Source organism: Trichosurus vulpecula, chromosome 5 (genome assembly GCF_011100635.1).
Source record: "Trichosurus vulpecula isolate mTriVul1 chromosome 5, mTriVul1.pri, whole genome shotgun sequence".
Classification (NCBI taxonomy): Eukaryota; Metazoa; Chordata; class Mammalia; order Diprotodontia; family Phalangeridae; genus Trichosurus; species Trichosurus vulpecula.
In genome coordinates, this window is record NC_050577.1 from 127,399,539 (window position 1) to 127,422,955 (window position 23,417).

The 23,417-nt window shown below is 37.0% G+C and overlaps 1 protein-coding gene across 4 annotated transcripts in view; it reads right to left on the reverse strand.

The window, feature by feature from the left end:
- Positions 1-23,417, reverse strand: part of PTPRZ1 (protein tyrosine phosphatase receptor type Z1) — a 251,840-nt gene that overhangs the window by 81,050 nt on the left and 147,373 nt on the right. For all 4 annotated transcript variants that reach the window (XM_036759574.1, XM_036759573.1, XM_036759577.1 and 1 more), the window contains exons 9-10: positions 10,714-10,898; positions 6,447-6,573 (exon numbers count right to left, since the gene is read on the reverse strand). In XM_036759574.1, the coding sequence (XP_036615469.1) occupies positions 6,447-6,573; positions 10,714-10,898 (312 nt within the window). The remainder of the gene's footprint in view (positions 1-6,446; positions 6,574-10,713; positions 10,899-23,417) is intronic.

A 23,417-nucleotide genomic window follows, 5' to 3' on the forward strand; every position in this document is an offset into this window, starting at 1 on the left:
GGAAAATTTACAATACAGATTATAAAGGTAGATTAACTAACATTCATGACTTGATAAAAGTGACTTTCCTCAAGTGGTCCTTGAAATGTTTGACTTTGTTGTTCATCGCCATAAAAACAGTGGCCTACGTTTGGGGATCCTGGTTCCATTTTGGGTAACACACAAAGATTCACAGCTATCTCACTGTAGTGTATTTTAAATTCAAGCTGGCTGTCAGACTGAGGCAACTTCATATTGATGTGGATAAATTCGCTACAAAGGATCTAAGGCAAGTTTTGTTTTACCCAGACCTGTACCCTACCTCAGAATCTAGGGAACAGATTAGAATTCAAAGATACACTGGAACCACCTACCTAATTATGAGATCCTCTATACTGGACCTTTGCAGGTTAATTCCGGGGCTAAAATGAGTTTCAAAATACCACGTCTGGCAAGTTTAGGACCCTGAAGCCATAACACAAGGTATAAGTATTCAAGGTAGTAGCACCTTGAACTTGACCTGACAGTAATGACCTGATAGCAGACTCTGGTCTGCTAATTCCCCAGAATGTACAAATTAGCACTTATACTGGTGTATTTCTGGCATTCCTTGGACACTACTGGAATGTTATATAATATAAAGGAATATAAACTATAATAACTTCAGTATTATATGTTTCTATGTATTTCTGAATAAAAAAACATTTATATATAAATAAAAACCCTTAATTTGTGTGTCCTTCAAAATCCACCTTTTGATTTGTATGCTAATTGAAATAAAGCTACTTGTTCATTCTGATTTTGTATTTGATTATTTGTAAAACTGGATTTTCAAAAAAAATTTTTTTCTAACATGTTAGTAACACATCAACATTCCATAACACAAAAAGCAACACTGATGAAGGTTGGCAGGCAAGGCTTATTTAATTGTTTGAAGGTAAGCCAAATTTTACAGTGCAGAAGTTAAAAGCAAATGTTGATCGTAATGTCTTCCAACTGTGATTTTTCAATCGCATTCTAAAATAAACACCAACAATATAGGGCGGTACAGTCAAGAAGGACAGATGTGGAGTGATTTAACAAAGACAGTCTGTGTATACTTGCAAGCACATGTTAACAGGAACACATGGTGACCAAATACACCCATGCATTTAAATTAAACACACAGAAACAAAGCTCTGAAAATATGTATTCTCAACAACCTGCTCTGTATATTCAGAAGAGCTCTAGATTACACAACAGTAAATCGGTCAAAGAATCTTAGTTATAGTGAAATGAGAATGCTCGTGGTTTCGGGATTCAAATGCATCAATTCATAGGAAAACAGCAAAGAGGAAAAAATACATGATACCTCTTAAAAGATGGTTGACTTTATATTTTTAAAAAGTTTTGTTTCTTGAGATGAAAATATGCATTCACTTTTATAGTAGCTTTAAGTGTAAAAACAATACTCAATGGACAATGGAATTTATGGTGATAACTTTGCATAAGACAACATGTGATTAAAATGCACAAGCCCCAAACTGGCCAGATTACTCAAAGGTTTAAATATGAATTCTTGGAGGGCTGATTCCTCCTCTATATATCTTTATTGAAAACAAAAGTTTTTAATGTATATGAAAGCTAAGCTAGAAGGAATAAAACAGACTAAAAATTATTTCTACTCTCAAAAAAAAACACAAACAAGTAAAATACAATACTTATAAGGCAAAGTACTTCCTCAGTAATAACAGTACAATTCTATAGTGCTTGTTACAAGATTACTGACCTAAGTCTGGAGATTAACAGAATGGAAGGTTACCAATAGGAATGGCCTAATATGCAGTATGAAGGGTGAAGGAAGATTTTAAAGCTGGGATTACATTAGTCAAACAATCATAAAATGAACAAATATCATAGACACTCTCGTAACCACTACATAATACTCTAGGTTTAAAATATTTTATATATCCTATGGAAATAATGTTGAAGATGAGACAATTTCAAATACTACAGTGCAATGTATAATTAAAACTACTGTAGATGCTGGGGAATGTGATGCATTTTGTGCTGATGAGTTCTGTATATAATAACAATAGCTAGCATTTATATATTGCTTAAAGGTTTGCAAAGTGCTCTAAGAGCAGAAAGACCCCAATGCTCAGTGAAGAAGGCCTTGCATGAAAGCTTACAGGATAGGAGAGGTAAGGAAAAATTCAATTTAGTTCATAAAATTTGGCTTTTAGCAGATCCCCAAAAAGAATGAAACATCCAAAACACATGCCATTTCTTAAAAGTGAAATCGTTGCTGGACTAAATGTTTTATAGGAAACAGACACAGACACAAACATAGACACTAGGTGATGTGTCCAAGCTACCATTTCAATATGGCGATGCTCGAAACCGTCCAAATCCTTTGAGTAAAGAATGGAGATTAAGTTGCAATATTCAAAATCTTGTATGAAATAGTATTGTAGACACAAGCACAGAACTTGCCCAGGATTCAGGAATCTTGTAGCTTATTTGAGCCATTACAAACTCAGTTCAAAAGATCATTCAGAAACCACTCTTCTACAGAAAAGAAATATTTGACCTCGCTGGAGGTTTAAATGTCTAGCATGGTGAACATGATATGTAAAACATAAACACAATCTCAATTTAAAAAAAATTCTTTGAAAAATATATGAATTAAAATTACAGTGCTCTAATAAAACCCATGATATTTAAATTAAATATATAATGGAGCAAACGTATTCCACATGACATAGTCTAAAAACACACAAGGGGAGGAAGGATTTTACCACATGGAGTATTTATCACATCATATCCCACTGGCTTATACGATCTCCATAACAGTGTCACTGATAGCATTTTTTAGGTAGCCTAGTAAGCAGAACTTTGGTAAAAAAAATGGTTAGGAGCTACAGCAAATTAACTTTATACTTTCTTTTAAATATTGCTTTGTACTCAAAACAGTCTTATGTTAGAAAAGAAGGCAACAGAAAGGATAACCATGTTCATGTGGTCACAGTGTTATCATATCAATTAACTGTGTTTCCATCAGAGTAGTTAATTATAAGTAATGCATAAATACAACTTCAATAGAAACTGCTTTAGTACTATGGCAGTAACAAGCCAACAATTTTAGGCGAGAGAGCTAAGCAGTAATTCGGAAGCTTGTGTATTTTAACATGTACAATATCCCAACAAAAACACACTGTTTACCAAAGGAGTTATTACTGAATTAGCTCACATGACATTGGAGGGATCATTAGTGAAAATGCAGTTTGCTTAAAACCAGGAAGTTAGATTGTTTTTGCCATATGTATTTAGGAAAAACAGAGCATCTAATTTTTCCGTGACATGAATAAAACTGAAATGTGACTCTTCTTATATAGTTTTCAATTTTCATCTAAATGAAAAAACTCCTATTACAGTTTCAGTGGGAGTTTCATCCTTGCCATATTCATTATAAAGAAGATCAAAGAAGAGGTAAGTTTTGAATTCCATTAGTTTAATGCTATACTAAGTAAATGGAATAATCTAATTTACCTATGTAAACAGACAAATTATGCTTGCCAGCTTTGCTTTTCTTAAATAACAAACAGCAAGGGAATACAGTCATTGAATGTGCTTTAAGATTGATTTTGCAAAGATTTTCATTTAGCAACACCATGCAAAGAACAGCAATAACATGCAAAAAAAATACAATTAAAAGCAAATTTTAAAATGAAATTTGTTCTTGATTGAAAGAATTCAGTTAGGAAAATTCTAAGATGCAAAAATATACTGCTAAATAAACCAGGGGAAAACACTCAGTTGCTTTGAAATAAAAAATTCAAAATCTGTCACATGATCTTATAATCATGTACTTACTTACTACAAGATATTTTTAGGGCTAAGAAAAGAAAATTAAAATGAGAATGCCTTTTAATAACATTCAATTAAAGTCTTCACTTACATAACAACTTCCATTTGGAGACCATTACATATCTTATAAACATGAATTATTGCCATTGTTTCAAAAATGGAGAACTATGATATTATAAATTAATATAATTTGCTTGATTTTTCATAGCAGTCAATGACAGAATCAGAAATGAACTCCATGCTCCGCAGGAATAATTTTCTGCTGATTTTGATACTAGGTAATATATTTGGACTCAAGAAAGCAAGTTGTCGTACCTTTCCCACTTCCATCCCATTGATTTTTAAGAAGATTCTACTTTATTTAATAATTAAATGGACTACAATCCTTATTTTTTTAACTATGTCACAATGTATGATCACTCCATATGAAAATATGCATTAGTACTATACTGGTTTGAAGTCAAAAATCAGGGACTATTTAAAGGAAATTTCTTTATTAGGCACCTTATTATGATGCTATTTTAAAGAGTAATCATACATTTGCTTAAGAATGTCTTCCTGAGAATTGCCTTAATAAATATTGACAAAGGGTGGGCCCCCATTAGGAAAGTCAAGGTGTGTAATTCACACATACTTGAGAAATGCAAGTGTGTTATAGCTTATTAATAGGTAACAATGACTTTCACAAACTTAAGAGAGCTCGGTTAAACAATGAAAAGCTTGCGTTGATAACAGATGTGTAAATATGACCCTAATTAACTAATTTGCTAACAGTTGCAGCCTACTTATTAATATATTAACTACAAGTTTTAAGATGCCATAATTTCAATGAAGTATAATTTTTAAGTGAATTAATCATAGCAAATTCCATTTCCCATCTGCCTGGGCCAATGGTCTCCAAACTTTTTTTTTTAAACAATGCAACCTTATTAGTAAAAAAAAAAATCTTGAGCATGAGTACTCTAAAATATCTACACACATTTATAAATTATATCTGTATATTACTGTACTAATAATTATATACATTATAAAACTCAGAAATAAAAAGATGAGATAAATATAAAATATTTGATGCTAATATTAATAGGGAGCCCCTGGAGTTTAGTGAATATGGGCATATCACTGACATAATCGAAAATCACTTTGGAAGCTACGCTGAGGATGGACTGGAAAACTGAAGGACGACATTGGCGGTGGTTATGAGAGGAGAGGGAGAAAGAGAATAAATAATGATTAAACGTCTATCATGTGCCAGGAAGGCACTGGGCTAAGCACTTTATACATGTTATCTCTTTGATCTGAATGAGAAGGGATTGATGCCAGAGAGGCTGCAGCAGTATAAAAAACAAGATCAGGCAACTGATTAGATATGGGATGAGTGAGAATGAGGCGCTAAGAATGACGCTCAGTTTTCAAATGTGGATTACTGGGATGATGGTAGTGTCCCCAATAGCAAGAGAGAAATTTGGAAGAGGGGCAGGTTTGGGTGGAGGGATCTGTGATGTAGATCACAACCTTCACATCATAAATTGAAAGGTAGAAGTGTTCTTAAAGGCCTTCTAGTCTAAATCCCCCTCTCCTCATTTTAAAGAAGACACTGAGGCCAAGAGGTTAAATGACTTCAAGATGACAAAGGCAGTAACTTATCCATGCCTGATCACCCCCGCGTGACTCACTGTGTCCTACCCAAAACAAACAAACAAAAAAAGGATAAAGGTGGGGATCTAACTTACTGGCTACTAGGCCAGCATGAAAAGTGATGGTGGGGAGGGGGGGGAAATCTGTTATGATCATAACAGTGTGTGGGGATGCTGAGAGGGGTGGGAGAATTTTGTCTTCACAGTTATCGTCAAGGTTGTGCCCTGAAGGGATGACTTGTGATGTCCTCATGGGAGGTGAAGGATAATGGAGGATGAGTGAGGAGTACAAGGAGTGGTTTAGCTGTGTTGGAGACAATCTCACAACTGATGACCATGGGGAGGGATGACTGGCTCATCACAACACCCCTTAGGATGATTCCATGGCCCTTTTGTGGTGCATGCTGTTTAGTTTGGAGACTACTGGCTTAGGCAATGGTAACAAACCTCAGTGCTGCGATACTTTTTAACCTAAGTTTAAACATGTATCATCCATTATTCACTAGCAGAGTTTCTTACTTCTATCTTTCAATAATTCAGTCCTAACTTTCTAACCTCCCCAGGTGGAACCTGCTCAAATTTCCTTCTCTGGGTGAGTCTCTCTCCTCCCAGATTTCCTTCCCCATCTCAGAAAAACTCTTGATGGATAAGGCTCCTTACCTCCCTGATTCTCATAGATCACGTAAAGCAGGAAGGAGTGAGCAGAGAACATGGGAGGGGAGGGTGTTCCAAGGGAAGGCAGATCCTCATTCATTGGCAGCACTTTGGAAAAGTTACATGGCTAGATGCTTCCAGAACGCCAAATGAGGGGCCACCAGATGAGCTGGAGCGGTAACCCCAGGGAACAAAAGTGTCAGTGACATATAGACAATTTAAAATGGTGGAAAGGCTGCACTTTTGACATACTTGTAACCCAATTGTGTACCGAATAACATGTTTCTTTTCAGTTAAAATGACAACTGTTCTCAAGGTGGCACTTACCTGTGTCGTCTGAAGGCATGTCAATAACCAGTTGGTCACTGTATTTTCCATATAAACCATTAGTGCATACAGCTACAATCTGAAGAACATAACTTGTATTGGGCAGCAAATTATTTAGAATAGCACCCTAGAAGAGAAATGTTGTTGATTATATCAGTGTCTCACTTTAACTCAGTTTCTGAACATACTAAACAGCTATACTTAAAATTTTTAATCTGGGACAGCTAGGTGGTTCAGTGAGTGGAGCACCGGCCCTGGAGTCATGAGGGCCTGAGTTCAAATCCAGCCTCAGACAATTGACACCTATACCAGCTGTGTGACCTTGGGCAAGTCACTTAACCCCAGTTGCCCTGCCTTCCCCCCTCCAATCTGCTAATAACAATAATAGCTAGTCTTTATATAGCACTTAAAGGTGTGTAAAGATTTAGACATATGTTAACTCATTCGATCCCCACAACAACCCTGTGAAGTAGGTGCTCATCATGTTCATTTTACAGACGAGGAAAACGAGGCTGAGAAGTATTTAGGGACTCCTTAAACATCTGCATTTTCTGAACCTAGTAAGTTGCAGTACGACTACAGAAGACTAAAATTGTGAAATCTCCTAATAGCAAAGAAACCTGACGGGGGCGGGGGGAGAGATTCAATTTACTATGGAGTAGTAGCCGTGTTCAGTATTCTGGACAAGTCCCTCATTCCCTAGCAACATCAGGTATTTGCTGGATTGATATTGCATCATCCTCTCCGTCTCAGGACACAAATACAATTTTTTTCTTGTCCCGCTACATTCTATCCTTGTCAGAACACATCTGAGGTAATGGTGTTCAATCCTGGGTGAGGAATTCTGGCAGGGGGCGATATTTATAAGATAGATACTCATCTAAAAGTGAGTTTAAAAATTATGAAAGATTATGAAGGGTGTCAAGATCATGCTACGAGATTAGGATGAAGGAGGGACATTTGACCTAGAGAAGGAAAGATTTGAGGAAACACGACAGTTGTTGTTAAATATATAAAGAGCTGTCATGGGACAAGATTAGATTTGTTTCGCTTGGCTCTAGAGAGAAGGACAAGAGGTAGCAGTGGAAAGTCAGATTAGGACTCCAAATAAGCAACATTTTCCTAACAATTATAGTAGGCCCAAAAGCGCGATGGCCTGCCATGAGAGGGAAGTGGTGGATTCCTGATCAGTGATGGCCAAAAGCAAAGGGTATGGGCTCTTGTCAGTGATGATGGGGAATATATTCCTAGGAAGGCATGTGTTGGATTAAATGGCCTCTGATATTCCTTCCAACTCCGAGATTTTATGATTCTAGCCATGGCCTAGATTCAGAACTTGACTTAATTTTATTTTGTCCGCAGGGCAATGCCAAAGTGTGATATGAACTATATTACAACTGTTATTGCTGTCACTGTACCTTTTCAAAACAGATGTTCTGCCTTTCAATCAGCCAGAGTGGGCAAAAGTGAAAAGCATGAAAAAGTCTGTCAGCATCTGGCTGAAGGAGGGCACAGAGCATGGCATAACACACTAATAGTTGGGGTTCTGGGAGACTGGTCTCAGCTAATGATTCAATATTATCCAAACTGAAAATCAGCCCCAGGTACACAGGTCCCATAAGTAAACAGATAGTATGGGACTCCATTAGATAGAGCAGGGCAAGGGTTCCATACATACATACATACACACACATACATGCATACACACATTTATGTGTGTGTATGTGTACATATGTATGAATATATGCATATGTGTGTGATATATATACACATACATATGATTGTGTGTATCTGTCTCCCTCTCCTCTTTTCCATGCTGTTCTCCCCCTTTAATTAGCTATAATAGATAATTAAAGTATATTTTAAAATATATTAGTCAATTGAATAGCCTTATGTTTCTCGTTCTTAAATTTAAAGGTAGAGAAATGCTACATTTTGTATTTTCTTCTCAAAAGAAGATAAAACAAACTTTTTGTTTTGTAAATGTGGCCTTTAGCTATTTTTTTTCCTCCGGGTCAATTGTTCTTGATAGAGAAGGATATCTGTCCCTGCCCTATATGTGTCATCTAGCCCTTCTCACAATTTATTTATATACATAAGCAGATTTCTGTGCATAAGCTATGATATGTAATATTATATGGCATTTTACTTTATTATTGAAGTTTGATTAATATGCTTTTATATCTATATTCAACTGCCTTTTTCTCCCCAAGATGCATTCAGATCCAGCTGGGGTAAAAATTTACTTCACTTTTTTCTTCCTTAGTACATAAACTGGAAAAACAGGCATTGAAAATTTGAACAATTATTATCTGGACATTAACAGAAAATATGCAGTATTTTTGCTAAGGATCATTTGGTACCTAATGTGGCACAATATGCAGTTACATAAAATACAGAACTATTGTACTCATCATAGCTTTGGGAAATTGAATACTATCGGTGACTACATTAACATGGGCAAAGTGCCCAGCGTGGAAACCTCTCTACCAACATAGACTACCATCCATTTCTAACTTAATAGACAAAGAGATCATTCCTAGGGAGTTACTTGATGCAACATAATGATAGCTAACAAGAACTAGAATGTTTAGGGTCACAGAGCTGTAAATCTCTGAGGCCGGATTTTAACCCATATCTTCCTGGCTCCAGTCCCAGCTTCTCTATCCATCGAGATCACCGAGCTGTCTCAAGAGGTTACTTAAGTGACTTCCTTAGGATCACACAGCTTGAATGTGTCAGATTTATAGCAGCTTTTTTTTCTAGTGGAAAAGAACTGAAACAAAGGGGAAAATGAGGGAAGATGCTATGGAATACGAATGTAATGGAACACTATTAGATCATATGAGATAATGAAAGAGATAGTTGCAGAGAAATCTGGGAAGACTTGTTTGAACTGGTGCAGAGCGAAGTGAGCAAAAAAACGAATTATCCAGTAATAACATTATAAAGACAAAAATTTTGAAAGGCTTAACTCTGACCAATGTAATGACTAACTACAAGTCCAGAGGACTGATGATGAAGAATGATGTATGCCTGCCAACAGAGAGGTGGGGATGTACTCAAAGTGCAGAATGAGACATACATCTTTTAGACATGACCAATGTGGGAATTTGTTTCACTTGACTATGCATATTAGTCACAACAAATTTGTTTTCCATTTTCCCCCCAAAAGGGAGGATGTAGGAGGGAGAAAAAATATTAATTAAAAATGGTTTATAAAAATGAGATTGCTAAAATCAATGATCTTTAAGGTTAAAAAAAAATAGTATTTGAACTGAGGTCTTTTTGTCTCCAAGTCCAGAATTCTATTGACTACACAATTTTTTTTTCTGGAGAAATTGAAGCATACATATTAAATAGTACTTGCTTGTTGATATTATATGAAAAGTGAAACCAAAACAAATCCTACAAATTAGATTATGTAGATTATATTATGCCAAATGCCAAAATGGCAGGTCATTCAGGTCTTTGGAACTTTTTATATAACTATGTATTTTTATAGAACTCTTTACATAAACTTTTTATATAACTCTGTAATGTAGACATAGCTAGTATGTGCCAGATGGTAGAATAGCAAGTCAGCTTCCCTTAGAGAAAAGGAAGAGGCCAAGTCCACTGGGGCTTGCTCATATGAACCACTGTACTTCCTTGATGGAATATCACTGGATTTGGCTTCAAAGGACTTAGGTTTGAAGTCGGAGAGTGTCACTGTCTGACCTTAGAAAATCACTTACCATCCCTCCATCAGAAAAACGAAAAGGTTGGACAACATAATTTCTAAGGTCCCTTCCAGCTCTAATCTATGACTATAGGTTATGCTGCAGTCACAAAGCATGGAGATCATGCTTTCCCAATCATGACCAGTTGCTGAAAGTCAACGCCAAGTAGAAAATTTGGTGATTAATTAAGCAGAAGGACTTTTTTGAAAGGATTAGAGGATTCTCCATTTCACTTAGCCTGGAGACTCAGGCATGAATTATCATGAATTATCTGGAAAATTAATATTCAAGTTAGCATTCCTGCGTATATTACACAGATAGTCTATTTTGCTTTCTATTGCAAAGACTTATTTTCACTGTGCATTACAACACGACATAGAACCAGCTTTTGCAAAGTGGACAGCTTCCTGTAGACTTCCGAATAACCAAGCTATTTTATGGGAATATAATATCTAGTGTAAAGTACAAAATTTGAAAAGAAAGCCTTTGGAAGTCATAATATCACAAGCATATTAATGCATAAAAATAAATGAGTTTACAGTTACCAAGTCCTGATACCCATCTGTCAGAAATTCGTGCTTAGTTTGGTCTTCTCCCTCTAACTGCTGATAGAGGACTGCAAATTTTTCAATCATGGTATCATAAACCACTCGGGGTCTCTCCCATGTGACAAGGAGGCTGGTAAAGTTCTCTGGATCAGCTTGGATATTTTCTGGTTCGGAGCTGCAAACTTCAGAAAGAAATAATAGCATGTTTAATAATCACAGAGTTACCAAGTTCCAGTCCTTCGAAATGTTAATGTATATTTTACCAAAGATCATACAATATTTTTACTTCTTCTCATGACTCCAGTGGATGTGTCTTATTTTTACATATTTTCAAACAGGGTAAAAAGATTATGAAAGAGAGTAATGACTTTTTTTATTTCAATCTCAGCTTTAAAAATTTTATTAGATGATTTTTGTTCATATCTGAAAGAGAATTTTAAAATTAGGCATTACATACACAAACAGGAAAAATAGCAAATAACGATTTTTTTCAAAGATGAAAGTTGCATATTTACCAAAGAAACAAATTAGAGAATGTGACCTACACCTCACAAAAGGAATATTGTACTGTCGATCATCCTTTCAGAGATTCCTTGCCCCTTCCTACAAAACATGTTCAGATGTTCTTATAGGAGTACATGTCTCATCTTTTCTGATTCTATGACTTCATTTCTCCTATGATCCATGCCCTGTCTCTTCTTCAGTTCCCATTCACTAATACTCTATTCTGGTACCGAGCTCTCTTCCTTGCTCTGAACGTAGAGGTTTGATGGATTTTGAATACCAGGGTACAATGGAATGACTATAACACACTCAGTGTGTTCTCTGGTGAACTACAGAGCCAGAAACAGTTTCACTTAGATCAAACCCTTTTCCAGAAGACACCTCTATAGCCTAAACATTCGCAACCCACCTGAATCATCTCTGAGCTTCAAGTGATACTGGAGATACCGGAGACTCATAGGTTAAGACCAGGGAAAGGAGAGAGGTGATATTCTCTAGAATCAACATTGCTTCAGGCCCAAGTATTCTAAATTTATGGCAGTCTTAGGTAAATGCCTATGAGGTGTCTCTGCATCTGGTTTGCTTGGATAGGTCCTGCTCCTGAAGAATTCTAGTTAAGTCTAAATCCTTATTACCTCACACCAGAATTCTGGGAAGGTCCCAGAATTTGAATTATTTCACTATAAAGTCCTTTAGCTATTGAGGCATGGCAGCACAGACCTGTAAACCCTGACACCAGGAGCCTGAGCTAGCAGATCACTTGAGTAGAGGAGTTTGGAGCTGCAGTAGGGCTAAAGCTCATTGCATGTCCATAGTAAGTCCAGAACCAATACAGAGAGCCATGTGAGTCAGAGGCCACCAGTTGTCTAAGGAGGAGTGGAATGGGCCAGGATGGAAATGGAGCATATCAAAACTTCTGTGGGGATGTTGGCCTGGGTAGGGGTTAGAGGTGGTGTATAGGGGAAGAGAAAGAAGGAAGGGGAGGGGGGGGACAGAGAGACAGAGACGGAGAAAGAGAGAAAGAGAGAGAGAGAGAGAGAGAGAGAGAGAGAGAGAGAGAGACAGAGAGAGAGACAGAGAGAGAGACAGAGACAGACAGACAGAGAGAAACAGAGTCAGAAGCAGAGTTCTTTCAACAAACAGGTTTAAACTTTGCCTCTCCTTGAACTTTCCAGGTGGCTAATCTGGGCTTGACCTTAAAAACCCTGAGCTTATACATACAGTATAGATACTATAATTTTAGAGCTAGAAACAGGGGTGGGGTTCAAAATAGTCCAAAGAAATTTTATATGCAAGGGAACTAGAGAGACCAAGTGGTTTGCAAGAAAAACAAACCACAAAAACCAACCAAAGAAAGAGCCAAGGATCTTGATCTAAGATCGAGAATCTAGACAGGTGGTGCAATTTGGTCAAACTGGGCTTTTCTCCCACCAAGAATGGAAGGAGAATAGGATGTAAACAAAATTACTGATGACTCTAAAAGCGAAGCCTTAAGACAGGGGAATTCTACCAACTCATTTGCTTATCTTTATTTGAAATACTAATGTTTCAGTATTCAGACAATTGGGATCTGTCTACCTTAGACCTGTAAAGAGTTCTGACTCCCTTTGGCCTCCTGAGTATAAACCACTAAAATCCCTAACTTCTTGGTAACTCATAATTAGCCAACATTTCTAGGCAGCCTGGTTGCCTGTGGGTTTTGCCTATGTTGCTTCATCTCTCAGAAGTAGAATCAACACTGAGACTCAGGGGGCAGGGAAGTAGTCAGGGCATATGCATCCTTAATATTCTTGGTTCATTAGATTCATTTGTATGCTATCAGTAAATCTTAGAATCAGATCAATTGCATGTGATGCTCTGTGCCTTGAAATCCAAGACCAGACCCATCCACAAATTTGGAATTTTGTGGATCTAGTTGGAGAATATGGCAACATTCAAGGAAATCACTCTCCCTGGATCACTGTAATTGCTTAGATGGTTAATTCTGTTAGAGTATGGTGCTAAAGTGTATTTGGTTTTAGCAAAAGAAGAATAAAACAAGATGATATCCCCCAGACCATCTTTTAAGGTCATGTCTATGTAAATAATTCTTGGGTGGGTCTTGGGTTTTTGGTCAAGCTGCATGGGTGCTTGAGACCTTTGATATTAAAAAAAAAATCAGAGATTTGGTTGTGATAAATCTATATCACAAAGTCAGAAAAGTTGATACTTACGTCAGCTTTGAGATATTTCTACTGATTAAGGCCACGTCTGTATCAGAGGTCAGGAGACCCCAACAGTCAGAAGACTCTGTTATTCCAATCTTTCAAGGCCTAGGTCAAATACTGCCACTTCACTGAAGCCTTCCCTCATCCTACCAGCCAGAAGAGATGGTTCTCCTATTTGTGCCACCCTTATGGAACTTATTTCATGTTGTCTTGTAGTTAATTAAAATAATAATAATAACAAAAATTCCCACTCATAAGTGCTCTAAGGTTTGCAAGCAGCATTCATGACTGCAAACCCATGACATAGACACTACAAGTATTATAACTACCACTTTACAAAGGGGGAAACTGAAGCTCAACATCATGGCTTGGCCCTCGACTTCCTCGTAACCTTGGGTAAGTCACATCATCTGGGAACCTCAGGGACGACCCTAGTTGTAAAATAGGAATAATCTGCCTATCAAATACCTACAGAACTACTGTAAAGATCAAAAGGGAGAATGTAAGCGGTGTCACCTATTTAAGCATTTTAAAAACCTATCAAAGCAACATACATTAGACCAGAAATCAGGAGAACTGGGTTGGAATTCTAGGTCTGGAACTGTGTGACATATGCCAAATTTCCTTCTATTTCTGAGAGAAATGATTATTAATAACCAATAATTTGGGGAGATCCAGGATTCCCCCCACCCCGTCTTCTAAAATCCTTATTTTTTTTTTTAACTTTAGTCTCTGAAGACTGAACTAACTTTCTCCTTAATCATGGTCAGACCCCACCCAACCTTGCAAAAAATTTAATCTAAGATGGGGAAGCTCATTGTGCTCTACACAGATTTGGGTGGGCATACATTCTCTGAATAGATCAGGCAAGGCTGGTCAATTTAGAAGTAAATGACATAATCAAACTTCATTAGAATAGGATAGGACCCTCATTGTAATATTCATTTTCTCATTAATCATTAACTGATTAGAGTTGATTGCCACCCTCAGGAATATCTACTCTTCCAAGGGTATATAAGCCATGATCCGGTCTTTGCCCTTAGAGAATGCCACTGACCACTTTTATTAATAAAATGCTGGCTTTATGGATAAAATGATTAATTACCAAGAAATTACATCTTTCGAGACTTTTCAGACATCATATTTCTTTTCACCTCAGTTTACTCATTTATAAAATGAGTCAATACCTTTAAAGGTCAAAATTGTAATTTCTTTGACTTTTAAAAAATTAATTTGGGACAAATTGGACTAAGCAAGTAATTTCAAACCTGAAATAACTTGGAATTCTTGTTTAGCTTATTGTTGATCTAGAAGGATAGCAAGCTATAAAAAGTGTCCAAGGATTCTTTAAAATTCAAATATGTTAGAAATTCATAAAAAACTCCCAAAAAACTAGGCAATGTAGTTTGCAAAGAAAGAGCTATGTGTAATATATCCCTTAAATGTACAAAACTGGAATTTTGTGGATGTAGATGGAGAATATAGCAATATGCAAGGAAATCATTGTCCCTGGAGTATTGTAATTGCTTAGACGGTTAGTTCTGTTAGAGTATGGTGCTAAAGTAGTGGGTCTGGTTCAAGAGTATTTGGTTTTTGTGAGGAAAAAAAACAAAACCAAGATGATATTCCCCTAGACCATCTTTTAAGATCATGCCTAGTTTTGTCCAACTCTCTCCCCCTAATCCCTAACCACAGAGGGAAGTGGATGAGTGAAATTAAGCAGTTTGGAAAAATCTACATGCATGACTGGGAGCAATTCAAACAGAAGAGCTCACTGATAAATGGGCATGCTGCATCACCTGCGAAAGGGAAAGACATTTACTTTAGTAACTGCAATTAGCAGAATGAACACAGGAGGGCGCTCCAGACTAACGATTTGCTATGTATAGCTGCACTCATTCTCTTAAACATTTCCCCAGTGGCTGTTTAATGAAACTACTGTCAAAAAAATAAGATGCAACCCAAAACAAATATGCTACAGGTATGAATGATATACAAATGAGGTGCAAATGCAGAAGACTGAAAAAATCTTTCTCTTGAGGATTTTGTGTGGTTTTTAAAAATCCAGTATCAAAACTAAGGTCTTTATTTTGTGTAGAGAAAGGTGACTTTTTGTGTGGTCCTGTATGACAATTCTTTTATTATCACGAAAACTCCAGCAAGTTAACAAAGCTTTGGTTTAAGGAACATTAAACTGTACATCAATTCAATCAATTTAAAAGCAGACCTGCGTATCAGAAAAGAGGTTTAAATTTCATTTCTGATTTCTTAGTTACTTTATCTTTAAAAATATGTGAATTGTATTAGATGGCTTCTGAGGTCCCTTCCAACTCTGGATCCATGAGTCTATGAACTTAAATACTGGCTCTGTTCCAATATCATCTGTGAGACCTCGGGTAAGTATCTTCAAGATTCTGGGCCTCTGGGTAGCTAGAAAATGGAGCCTCCATAGGGGTTCATAACCTGGGGTCTTGTTATTTTTAAATATTTTGATCATTTCAATATAATTGGTTTCCTTTGTAATTCTAAGTGTTTTATCTTACATATTTAAAAATATTATTCTGAGAAGTGGTGTAGGGGTCTATAGACTTCACCAGACTACCACGGAGGTCTGTCACACACACACACACACACACACACACACACACACACACACACAAAAGGTTAAGATTGTATGATGTCTGAGAACCCCTCCAACTCTGAATCTTGGGATATTGCTACTGAAGTCCAGCAGGTGGCGCAAAGAAATCAACAACCAACCACTAAAGACTATTCATCTAAAATGGGGAAGAAAAAAGAAAAGACGCCTCAGTCTTGTTCCTAACAGATTCCCAAGTCCAGATGGCAGTGTTATACTGGGTCACCCACTTTGTTTTGTTGTTGTTCAGTCAGGCTCAACATTTTGTGCCCCCTTTGGGGTTTTCTTGGCAAAGATACTGGAGCAGTTTGCCATTTCCTGCTCTGGCTTATTTCACAGATGAGGATACTGAGGCAAACACGGTTAAGTGACTTGTCCAGGGTTACACAGCTAGGAATTGTCTGCGGTCAGATTTGAATTCAGAAGATGAGACTCTGATTCTAATACGCCCAGTGCTCAATCCACTACTCCACCTAACTGCCCCCACCCATTTTACTGGCTGGGCCATATCTTGAGGATTAAAAAAATAAAGGAAGAATGGTGGTGATGAAATCAATATACACAATTAACACAGAAAGGCTTATTTCTAAAATAGTATTAATAAAAAACAGAATTTAGAATAGGAAGCTGGTGCAAGAAATCAGAAGATCTAAGATCATAGGATTTAGAGATGACAAAGTCCAATATTCTCATCTTACAGATGAGTAAATGACTTGCCCAAGGTTCTACAGGCTTTTATTAGAGTTTTCTTGGTAGGATGCCATGCTACCCACCCTGTTCCACCACTATCTACTTACATGACATTTGGCAAGTAAATATTTCAGAACTTCAGTTTCTCCTATAAAATAACACAATTGGACTAAACAATCTCTATGGTTCCTCCGAGCTCTAAAATTCTATAATCTATGATCCTATATCAAAGTCCATTTTTTGCATAATTTTCCCTCCTTCTTTGTTACCTCCCTAAGCTCTCCAAGGGCAGGGACTACGTTGTCTTTTTTTCTCCTTTTGTATCTCCTCTTCTCAGTACCTTGGACACAGTGGGCACTTAATAAATATTTGCTGAATTGAATCTATTCTTGTCTTTACTGTCTCTTCACTGTTGGAGAGGAAATGCTCTTGAAGATAAAGGTCAGGACTGAAGATCATAGCTACTGCATACCAACAGCTATGCCTCAGGCTATTACCACTTTAGGGTCTCTGATAAATCTCACAGGTTCTTGATATTTAATGCATGAGCAACCAGGAAGTCAATGTCCACATGAAAGGTCTATAAATAATTTTATAATCCTATTATGACAGCTTCTCCCTATGCAGATGAATTCAAAGAAAGTCTAAAGAGGATACTTTTTGTGCCTACGTGCTGCCTTTAACATTACTTGCGCATCTCCTATTAAAAATAGTGAAAGTTACACATACTTTTGGCTAACAGAAAGAGCATTTATTCTTGCTACTACCTATAAATATTGGATTTGGGGCACTTAAGCATATCCTTGCCACACAGAATTTCCAGCTCAAAAGACATTCATTGGATGCCCACTACAGTCAAGGCTTTCTAGTAGGCACCAGGAAGTACAAAGATGAATAAGACAGTTTCTGCTCTCAAGGAGGCTGCAATCTAGTAGAAATAACAGAGTGCGCTGGTAGAGGGCAGTGGCTCATACCCATCATGTCTCTTCATCCTTATCACAATTCTGTGGGGTGGCTACTTCCAGTTTTATTACACATATTTCACAGATGAGGAAAATGAAACTATAGTCAAATGACTTCTCCAACATTACCAGTTAGTAAATGGTGGAGCCAAGATTCAAATCCAGTAATTGGCAAATTCACATACCATGTATGACAATCTTAATTTTAAAATATTTTGTTGCTGAATTGTTTCTCCAGTTCTGTCTGACTCTAAGTGACTCCATTTGGGGTTTTCCTGGCAAAGGTATAGGAGTGATTTGCTATTTCCTTCTCCAGCTCATTTCACAGATGAGAAAACTGAGGCAAACACGGTTAAGTGACTTGCCCAGGATCACACAGATAGGAAGTACCTAAGGCCAGATTTGAACTCACTAAGAGGGGTTTTTCTGATTCCAAGCTTAGAGCTGTATCCACTGTGCCACTGCCCCTTTCAAAAATACTACCTGTCTTTATAGATGGAATAATGGTCTAGTTGGTCTAATAACTGGTCTAATACTTAGTCTGAGGCTAAGTTGAATAACCATGGATACCACCATATACCATTTAGAAAACAAAGACCTAAGGCAGAAAAAAGATTGAAGAAGAAATGGAAATTAAAAAAAAGAGAATCATCAATCCCTACTATGTGCCATACAATGTATGTGCCAGGTGCTGGGGATTAAAAAAAAAGCCTCTGCTCTCTAAGTGCTTACTTATATTTTGTTGTGGGAGGAAAAATGTATATAGGTAAGTATATACAGATTAAGTACAAAGTAAATGCAAATTACTTAAATACAAGGTAGATAAGGAAGGAGGATGATGGCAGGTGGTGCGGGGTGGTCAGGAAAGGCTTTGTGCAAAAAGTGGTACTTGGGCTAAATCCTGGAGAAAGTAAGAGATTCTATGAGGAAGAGGTGAGGAAGGGATGCTTTCTAGGTATGGGAGGATAGCGGAAGCAAAAATAAAAATGGAAGGAAGAAAAGAGAGAGAACATATATATTTATGATGGACAGTAGTGGAGAAAGCATCGTTAACAACTGCTTAGTGTCACTAAATAGGACTCAATTATTATTGACTACTAATCTAAGGGTTAGTCCAAATTTACCACAGCACTATGACGAGTGTAGTCTATAAACATGTACTAACGTAGTCCTACCACACTTGTGTAAAGTTGATGGACCGCTTTTCAATAACAAGCAGATACGTGGATGACTTTTACGAAGGGAACAAGATTTATGGATCCATGAGATAAACAATCATTGAGGTTAAGCTTTCTCCTCACAGAGTAGTATATCTTAATGAACTGAAACAAAAAAAATCAATATAGATCTTCAAAGGTTGTAAATGTCATAATCAGAAATGATTTGTTTCTACTATGAATTTCTAAACAACCACATTGTATTCTTTTAGGTAAACATCCCAAAGTGGAAGAGTCCTAGAAGCCTAAAGGCATGAAGGAAGTTAACCAAACATAAAGTAAGTCACAGAGTTGAGATTTGAACCCAGGTCCTACAAGATCAATATATTTCCTTTTCTGGTTACATATGACTAGTTATGTATGTTTATATCTTCGATATTATTTCTTCCACAAAAGCCACTGTGGGTAACATGCTGAAGGGAACCTACAAGACCTACAAGATAGCTTTCCATTTTCCTTCAAGTCACTTCTAATCCTGATTCTTCCGTTACTGTGGTGTCTTCTAAGTCCCAAATATGGGAGGTTAATGTCACTCTTATACCTTGCTTCCTTTCTTGCACTCTTCAATTCTAAATTTAAATAAATGTTTAAATGATGTTTCTAAATTACTTGCTGTTTCTCGTGCAAAATACTCCATCTCCTGATTCCATGTATTTTCACTGGCCGGCCCCCATGCTTAGTATGGTTCCCCCCCCCCCCCCACTTCATCTCTGCCTCCTGGCTTCCCTGGCTTCATATAAGTTCCAGCTAAAATGTCATCTTCTACAAGACTTCTTGGCTCTCAGTGCCTTCCCTCTGTAATTATCTCCAATTTATTCCATGTGTATCTTGTCTGTACGTGGTTGTCTGAATGTTGCCTCTCTCATTATACTGTGAATTCCTCGAAAGCAGGGTCTGCTTTGCCTCTGTCTATATCTCAAATGCTTAGCGCAATGCCTGGCATACAACAGGTGCTTAAGAAATGCACACTCGACTTGACTATCGCCCATCTAAATTAATATGTGACATGTAGCACTTTTAAGAAGGCAGGAGTGGTAGAAATGGTAATGATAATCCTGAAAATGGTCTAGTCTTTAATATTCCTGCTCCAACTACCATTAATTTCTGGGGTACACAGTGACTCCAGGGGCAATTCAGCATTTGGTATGCTGCTGTAATTTATGAGTGTTGATCTGCAGATCAGGAACACCGGGGTTCACTATGGGCAAGTCACTGAACCTTTCATAGTCTCAGTTTTCTCATCTGTAAAATTCAGATAATAATACCTACCTTATGGAGTTGAAGATTTCAAATAACGTAACACATGGAAGTGTTTTGTAAACCTTAAAGTGCTATATTAATCTCATTAGTCATTATCAATAACAATAATAATCCCAGACGCAAATACTTACTTTTCATTTATTTTTCGACATACTGTTAGGAGGCAGTATTTGCATACCAGTGACTTATATGAACGCTATTTACTCCTATTCACCTTTTGAGGTGGGAAACAGTCCTAAAGAATAACCCATGATACAAAATTTGTAGCCAGCCACAGAAAATTCTCCTAGCTCTAATACAATAGTGTTCTGATGAAAAAAAAATACTGGCATCAAACCATTTTGTCTGACTAGGTGACTTGACCACTTGTCAGGGATGCTGAGGAGGGCATTTTTGTTCAGGGAAGATGTATTTTCTTTATTATTTAATTCCATCTTAGTTTACTACTTTTATGTTTCCATATATAAATCCTTTTTTTTCCCTAAAAATCCTTATCAATTACTAGTTAAAAATAATTTCTAGATGGCTATAGTGGGATAAGTTTCTTCACATGATTCCAGACATGATCAGTCCCTCAAAAAATTCTTCCTACTCTACCTCCTGCCTGTACAGCCACATCCCCTCCAAGCCCTCCTTCCCATCCCCAGAGCTGCTCCCTGAGGGTGAGAGCTTGCTTTCATTTCAGTAAGCAAAAGGTGAAATTCCTGGCCCTGTATATGGTGTGACTTTAAAGTAGTAAAAAGTTTTTCTTTTTTCTAAGCCACACACAAAAAAGTCACTTTCCTTCTATTTTATAAAAGCTGCAATCTATAGTCACCAAATAATTTGAAGAATTTTAGAAAGCTTTCCTTCATTCTTAAGGCCATGCAAAAGGCCAAACTGTGTAAAACCTACTGTTGTTCTTTTTTGGCGCATATACATATATACATACATATATATATATATATATATATATATATATATATATATATATATATACACACACACACACACACACATCCTCATCACATTCATTCTGAAGTTCTGTGCGAAGAAAATGTGTTCTCCTCGGAAAAACACACTTTCACCATTGCAAGACAAAAATGACAACATTCTATATCAAATCAGAATAACGGTAGCTTACGTTTTCAACCATAAGAATAAGAAGCAGCCATCTAACATAACAAGCACTTTTCCTATCTCTGAATTTCCTTTCATTTTCATACTCATAAATCACTAATAAAAGTACAGTTTTTAAAAGAATATAATACTATTTAATTCAATTAATTTATTTTGTTTACTATTTTAGAAAAGAAGCTGGCTCAGCTCTGTTCCATTTTCCATTAATTAATATTCTATTATTTACTGGACAGGATGTTACAGTGTTCAGTGTTGCCGGTGGAGGCATAATTGAATTTCCTGGCTTTGGGGTAATTTAATTAGAAACTTAATGTTGCATTAAATGTAGCTATTCATCATTGTTTTCACTCTCTTCATTTTTGGTAACGGGAAAATTATTCTCACAAATATCACATTAAAACAATTAACCCGTGTTCTTTTAAAGACTAATCTTTGAAAAACAGATGATTATTATAGTAGTATTATACATGTCAAACAAATTTTTTATGGAGTGCAAATGAAAGAAGAAAAAAATTAGTTCCAAGGAGAACTTTTTGAATAGAGTAATACTTCATCTATTTATTTCACTAACTTTTTAGCACATTCTGGGATGAACCAGAGGTCTAATTAAAAAAAAAATAAGGTCAGATACATCTTGTCTGTTATAGGACATTTTAAAAATAACATCTATGTTGTTTAGTAAATTTAAAATAACAAAAATAACTCTGAAAATATTCCCTTTTGTGTAATTTTTTCAATCATTGTGGGTGACCTTGCCATGCTTCTTGTCTCATGAAGAAGGAATCTTAGTCATCTTTGGTCCCTTGATATTCTCCATGTCTCAAAAACAAGACTCTTGAAGAATACAGGAAATTGAGAGAGTGTGGTACATTGGATATAGGCATGGGCTTAGAGTTAGGATTCAATCCTTTTTGTCCTCCATGACAGGAATCAATTTGCCTCCCTTTCTAACTCTCTGAATTCTCCTTTCTATCTATTACTGGCTTGCACTCCCCCCCACCACCTTTTTTTAAAATTTCACTTAATTTTCAGGTCCACATTCTCTCCCTCTCACCTCTGAATCCTCCTCCCCACTACCCCTAAACCCATTACAAACATATATCATCAAGCAAAACTAATCCCTACACTGGCCATGTCTAAATGTGTACTCTCAGTCCATGATCTCTACCTGGAAATGGACGCCATGTTTTATGATGAGCCCTCCGAAACTGTAGTTGATTACTGACTAACTGTGGGTATTTCCCAAGGTTTTCTCTTTAGCCTTCACTTCCGTCTGTCTGAATTCTCATTCAAGGGGATTCTATTCCATTCACAAGGCTTTAGATTATCGATGTTATGCAGATGACTCTCAAATCTCTAAACCCTGACCTCTCTCTTAATCTCCAGTACTGTAGTATTTTTAGCTACCTTTTGGAATCTCCACCGGGACATCCCAATGACACCTCAAATTCAACATGTCAGCAGGGTGGTAAAGTAAAAGAACGGGACTTGAAATTAAGAGACCTGGGTTTAAGTATGAGCTCTACCAGTTTCTAGTTGCATAATCTTAGGCAAGCCCCTTAACAGCTTAAGTTTTAATTTCCTTAGCTGTAAAAAAAAAAAAAGATGTGGATAATAATTACCTCACGGGGTTCCTACATGATTTCTCTCAATCCTTAATCTCCTTGACCTCTCTACAGCCTTTAATGCCGTGGCACCTCCTCTCTGCCTTGATAGTCTCTTTTCTCCTGGTTCTCCTTCTACTTGTCTGACCACTCTCCATCAGTCACCTTTGCTGGATCTTCATACATATCAAGCCAAATAAACATGGATGTCCCACAGGGCTCTGCCCTGGGGCCTCTTCTCTTGTCCCTCCTTACTATTTCACTTGGTAATCTCATCAGCTCAATGATCATCTCTGTTCTGCTGATTCTCAAATCTACTTAATCAGCCCTAACCTCTCTTTGGACCTCCCATCTCTCATCACCAGCTGTCCTCATCTCAAATGGGATGTCCTAATGGAACTCATTATCTTTTCCTCCAAACCTGGCCTCTTCCAAAACTTCCCTCTCACTGTGGAGGACACCATTACCTCCCAACCCCCAGGCTTACAACGTAGGTGTTA